Here is a 6,234-nt window from a genome sequence, read left to right on the forward strand (position 1 = left end):
GAAGTTCATTTTTTTGTTCCTTTCTATTATATTTTCGTTTATCTTTTTTTATTCGTAGATCCAGTTAATCTGCTGGATACAGCTCACCAAAACCCAACAAACTGGCTCGCAAAAAAAATAAAAAAAATCCAACGAGCTAGTAGAGTAAGCCAGTGCCACTCCAGGTACAGATACCCCGAAAAGAAGCAACAAGTCACAAGTGTGCAGGGCCCCGGACGAGAGCACTTCACCAACCAAGAGAAATTCCTCGCCTCAACACTCAATTTCTTGGCTGGCCTCGGCCACATCGATCTGCCGAATTCTCGAGCACTGGTGGGCGCGGGGGCGAATGGTGGAAGGCGGCGACGGCGGCGAGCTGGCGGACGGGTTGCCGACTTCGGGTTTGGCCTCTCCTGTCCATTCCTGGCCCGCTTGATGGTAGCCAGGTGAGCGCGATTGAGATAAGGCCGCGCGGTTTATCTACTGGTGATACTCGTGAGAGTGCAGGCTAGTTGTTTGAGTGTTTGCCTACTAAGGCTCAGATCGATCAGACGATCAGATGCGCCATGTTCATGCGCCTGATGAGGTACCCCAGTGGAAGTCACGGGAGCTGTTCGCGCACATGTAATCAGTGTTGATTCGCTCATGGTATTTGCTCGAGGTACTAGGATTTCCTGGTTCTCTTGGATGAATGCAGCTCATATTTGAGTCCAAACTGCTGCTCTTTGCCTTCTTGTATAAACTGGAAGCAGGGCTCTGCTTCCAGTCTCTGCTCTTGTCAGTAATCTGTAGTCCTGCCTGCTGGCTGTTATTACTTCGAATTCTTGAATTCTGTTGATAAAATTTTGTACTGTCTTATAAGTTATAATCTTTAATCGGTTTTCCCGTGATGCTGCTCCGGCCTATGAGCTGCAAATGACTGTTCAGTTCTCAGTCAGGTCATCGAGCCTGAACCTGAATGTTTAATCCTCTTATGATCCCATTAGCTATAAAAAGATAGGACTTGGGTATTGCTTCAGTATTATAGTACTAATTATTATTAGTGAGAGTGCCATCGACACTTTCTTAAATGTCCAGTAACGCCAAGTTTGTTATTGTGTGCTTTATAAGAATAACCTTTTATGTGTTTAAGGATTTATTGCAAATGTAATTACCACTTCTCTCCTATTTTTTTGGGGTGACCTTGATCAGTGCTTTATGTGCTCTTACCACTGCTTTCTTTATCCTTTTGATTTCTTCATACCTAGTCCAGCTACTTCAGCCCAATTCTAGTAATTCTGATGATCTAATGGTTAAGTGTGTCTCGGTTGCAGGAAATAAAGATGACAACTAGTGAAAACTTACGCACGGAACTGTTGTCGAGGACTCCACCTTTTGGTTTAAGACTATGGGTTGTGCTTGGCATAAGCATTTGGGCTGCAATACTGTTTGTCCTGGGCTGCATATGCTTCCTGCTGATATACTGGAGGAAACAAGGGAATCGGAATCGCAGTGAGATTTCTGAACCTGAAATCCCTGATGTAACCAAAGAGATTGCAGTAGATGAAGCGGGCAGCCGAGCTTTTGTCGAGAATTTCTGTGCCCAAGAAACTCACAGCTTTCCAGTCAAGGGGAGATATACTGAGAAAGATTCAGGGAAACTGTTGGCTCACTCGATTACGAGTGAATCAAGTGGTGACCATAATTTTATTGAGTGCATCTCAGTGAAGCAATATGATAGGAGCCACTCTGGTGATGAGGGAAGCTCAGCATATGATAAGAGGCAGTTTTCTCAGTCTGCCACCATGTCCATGTCTCCCAGGACTGGTCTCCCAGAGTTCTCTCATCTGGGTTTGGGTCATTGGTTTACTCTCAGAGATTTGGAGCGTGCAACAAATGGGTTCTCTAATGAGCATATCATCGGAGAGGGGGGATATGGGGTTGTTTACCATGGCCAACTTGTAAATGGAACTGATGTTGCCATAAAAAAGCTTTTTAACAATATGTAAGTGATATTAAAGCTGGTTCATAAAAAAATGAGCTCTAGACTGCAGAATGATATATGGATGATATGCTACTCACTTTTCCAAAATCTGGGTATGATTTTTCAGGGGCCAGGCAGAAAAAGAGTTTAAGGTCGAAGTTGAGGCCATTGGTCATGTTAGGCATAAAAATCTTGTCCGGCTTCTGGGTTATTGTGTTGAGGGAAGCCACAGGTGATTCCTTGTGTTAATTTTATTAACTGCAACCTCTGTTCCCATTTATAAGACGTTTTGGCAAGCTAAAATATCTTATAAAAAGGAACGGAGGGAGTAGCCTTTTCTATCTCCCAAGACCAACATTCATGGAGCTTCACTTAATATATTTTGTCCAGATGGTTAAATCATCATTTATTTTTCATCTGTATCCTTTTGTTTCTATTACATCGCTGGAGTGGAATTTGCAGGTCCCAAATTGCAAATTGCAACCACTCAGATAATCGTAGAGCTGTTGAGATATGAAAATTCCTGCATTGGAAGCCAAACTTTCACTGTTTATGTAACATGCACTAATTATTAAAATCTCTAGTACATCTCAGCTAGACTCAGTGATACCAAATCTACTGAGAAAATTTGTTTATAAGATGATAATGACAGTAGTTCCACAAATGTGGTAGGGTTTAAATGATTAAAATAGCAAAGGTTCTTATTTGGTATTTACGGTTATGTAATACCCAACACGTCATTGAACTTTATATCAGGAGGTCTCTTGAGAAACAATAGACTAACAATTGTGTCTATTTTGAAGCCTACAAGTCTTTTCAGTAGCTAACTTACGCTAAATGTCCTGGTACAATGCATGGTATGCACACTGTGATGATTGAAGGTGCTTGTACTACTTATGTTTGGGATTTTTACTAGTACAAGTACCTTGATGATCATATGTGTAGATACAATGCATTGTACCATCTCCGCTTTTGTTGTGTTACTGTGCTTGATGGTTGTTGTGTTGTGCAGTTGCTATATGTTGAATATGGGAACTTTTTTTTCTCTCCAGCACAATGTTGAATAAGAGAACTGAAGGCATCATTTAGCATTATTACGCATTAATAACTAATAAAAGATGTATGGTGAACGTCCAACCAATGTATTTGCAGTAGATATCTCAAGCTGTTTCAAGAAACTTTAGTATAATATTATGATCATTAATTGGCTGTACAAATGAGTGACTTGCTATCCACATGGGACCAAAGTTTGCAAAGGGGGAGACATCGAAGCAAAACCCGACTTAAGATTTTTGGCTTTCTGAATCACTTCTTCTAAACCTAATCTCTAAAGTTGAGTCTAGGTGATAAGAGACTAGTTCATCCTTAGTAAATCTTAGCTGCACAATATTTGTTCACATTAGTTGGCTAGCCAGGCTCATCTGTAAATTTGCATGGACTGTATGTTGGTATATCGGAAATAGCTTCCTATCTCCATAGGCACTTCGTCTGTTTTTCTAAGCTGATACAGATATTTCCCATAATAAGTGTAATTCATATAAACACATAAAGTTCTATTTGCTTCAATCAGAACATTTTTTTTTTGTTTTTACAGCGCACCACAATTAAGCCATTCATATTGCAGGATGCTTGTCTATGAGTACATCAGCAATGGGAACTTAGATCAATGGTTGCATGGTGCGATGCGTCAACAAGGTGTTCTTACTTGGGAAGCCCGCATAAAAGTTACCCTTGGAATTGCTAGAGCGTAAGAAATATCCTATTCATGAAATTGACTTATGTTGACTACTTCCACCGTCCCATGAAACATGTCGGAAGTTTGCCTAAATTCGGACGTATCTAGATACATTCAAATTTAGACAAACATCCGACATGTTTCATGGGATGGAGGGAGTATATTATTTTTAATATACTAGTATGTAGGAATATACACTAAACTAATATTTCTGCTGAGCAGATTGGCTTATTTGCACGAAGGGATAGAGCCAAAAGTGATTCACCGTGATATCAAATCTAGTAATATCCTTATTGATGAAGAATTCAATGGCAAACTTTCTGATTTCGGATTATCTAAGCTCTTGGGTGCAGGCAAGAGCCATATTACTACTCGAGTCATGGGAACTTTTGGGTAAGCTCTGATTGTCATGTAGTACCTTTTCCCTGCTGAGTTGCTGCAACTGCATAAACACCGATTCTCGTTGTTTTCAGCTACGTAGCACCTGAATATGTAAATACGGGGCTGCTAAATGAGAAGAGTGATGTCTACAGTTTTGGGGTACTTCTCTTGGAAGCGGTGACTGGAAGGGATCCAGTTAACTATGGTCGGCCTGCTAATGAGGTGAGCATTCACAGAACCCTGTATCTACCTTCATGCCTAGTAATCATTCATATTTTCTTTTAAACAGGGAAAGTACCTTGATCCTGTGTGACTCGTTTTGTCAAAGACATTCAATTTATGCTAGTAAAATTTAGTCTTTCCCTTACTCTCTTCCATTAAGATATGCTGACATTGATACCCTGCAGGTTCATATGGTGGAGTGGCTTAAACTGATGGTTGGAAGCAGGAGAGCAGAGGAGGTGGTTGATCCTGAAATGGAGACTAAGCCAACTAAACAGGCTCTGAAGCGTGCCCTCCTACTCGCACTCAAGTGTGTAGACCCTGTTGCTGACAGAAGGCCTACGATGGGTCAGGCCGTCCATATGCTAGAAGCAGAGGATGTGCCAACACGGGAGGTTTGTACAATTCACATTTTTTTTCAATACGTGTTGGTGTCAAACTGCAATAGTCTGAACTCTGAAGCCTGTGATCTCACTGAAGGATCGGAGGAAGAGCCGGCTGGCACAAATAGATGGTGGCAACACCTGACCTTGGTCAGTCCCCAAATCAAGGGAAATATTCATCTTGGGACATACAACATAAATAAAGCTCTTCACTTGGAAAAAGATCAAATAAAGCTTTTGCTGGTACTGGATGGAAGAGACTACTTGGTAAGATGGGAATCCACATTTTCCACAAGAGTAAACCTCGACAGCCTGAATTGAAGGGCATAGTTGCACTTTAGAGTTCAGAGCACATCATATGAATTTTAAAATGGACAGCGAGTATGCTCATTTTTACTGGGTGGCGATGGCGAGGATTTGTTTTCCCATACATTTACGGTGATCGATGTTTAGAACCCAGATGATCAAATCCACTGTACAGTCTAAAGTAATCTAGCACTATCTTCCTTTTTTTGACAAAGTGCCTCATAATTCTGAATCTTGTTGGTTGCACTTTGTTTTCGAAGATAGGGGGCATGTATATATAACCTTGTTATCTATCAATGCATCAAAACGCAAAGCTTTTGCGTTTTCGTGAAAAAAAAGAAGTGCAAGTGACCCTGTATGAAATGGAGGAACACCAAAATAATTTCAGAGGCGCTGCCATACTTGGATGGCAAATCAATCATGCTAACTGCATTAAGTGCACAACATAATGAAATTGCGTTGAATACTTCAATCAGAAAGACCATACGAGCCACTAGATAGCCCTGCTGGCACTAGATTTGAAAGGTAGCAAAACGTTCAAGAAGGTGAAGATAGAACAGGCTTTCAAAGGGAAAAGGCACATCCTTGAGGAATTTTGCACTGGTTAGAGACCAATGATATGAAACATCCTCTTAGCTAAGATTTTGTCTACATTCTCTTACTACCACCCAGCATCCAGCCACATAACACTTGGCACAAATAATCTGATATAAGCAGGCCAAAATAATCTGATATAAGCAGGCCACAAGTTGCTAGAGAAATCACATAAAATGCAGGTATTTAGCTGCTGCCAAGTCTGATGATAGAAAGTCTAGGTACCAGTAGTATTCTCCGAGTAACTTAAACACTTGGCAGCTACTAGATTCCTGATAGTAGCCCAAGTCAAAAGGGTCAGCAGATGTAAAGTCAGATGCTAGTCGGTGGCTGAAAAGTGGAGATCCCACATCAGTGAGTGGGCTCTTAAAGATCTCAAGTTTGCAAGCTTTACTGTTCCATTTTGCATTCTTCAGAGGCTCCAGCTTGACATTCACATCATCACCCAAAGAGAAACATTCACTGGCCACCACAACCACCATCTTCTCCAGCACCCGAGCTCGCTCCGCGATGAACTTGAGGAAAGCAACCTCACTTTTCGATCCTTGGAACTCATAGAAAAACACCTTCTTCATGGTCTGCACAATACATTTAACTGGACCGCCCTCCTGCCAGAACTTGAGACTGACCTTGCCACTGGGCTCTTTAGCTTTCTGGGACTGCAAATGAAA

General features: G+C 41.3%; 1 protein-coding gene across 1 annotated transcript; it reads left to right on the forward strand.

Annotated features, from left to right (window-relative positions):
* Nucleotides 1-416: 416 nt before the first annotated feature.
* Nucleotides 417-5,175, forward strand: LOC124663816 (probable receptor-like protein kinase At2g42960). The gene is made up of 8 exons (XM_047201473.1): nt 417-425; nt 1,293-1,963; nt 2,070-2,174; nt 3,567-3,689; nt 3,900-4,070; nt 4,151-4,280; nt 4,466-4,675; nt 4,761-5,175. The coding sequence occupies exons 2-8, from the start codon at nt 1,302-1,304 to the stop codon at nt 4,806-4,808; spliced, it is 1,449 nt and encodes a 482-aa protein (XP_047057429.1). The 5' UTR covers nt 417-425; nt 1,293-1,301; the 3' UTR covers nt 4,809-5,175.
* Nucleotides 5,176-6,234: the final 1,059 nt, after the last annotated feature.

This window comes from Lolium rigidum, chromosome 6 (genome assembly GCF_022539505.1).
Source record: "Lolium rigidum isolate FL_2022 chromosome 6, APGP_CSIRO_Lrig_0.1, whole genome shotgun sequence".
Classification (NCBI taxonomy): Eukaryota; Viridiplantae; Streptophyta; class Magnoliopsida; order Poales; family Poaceae; genus Lolium; species Lolium rigidum.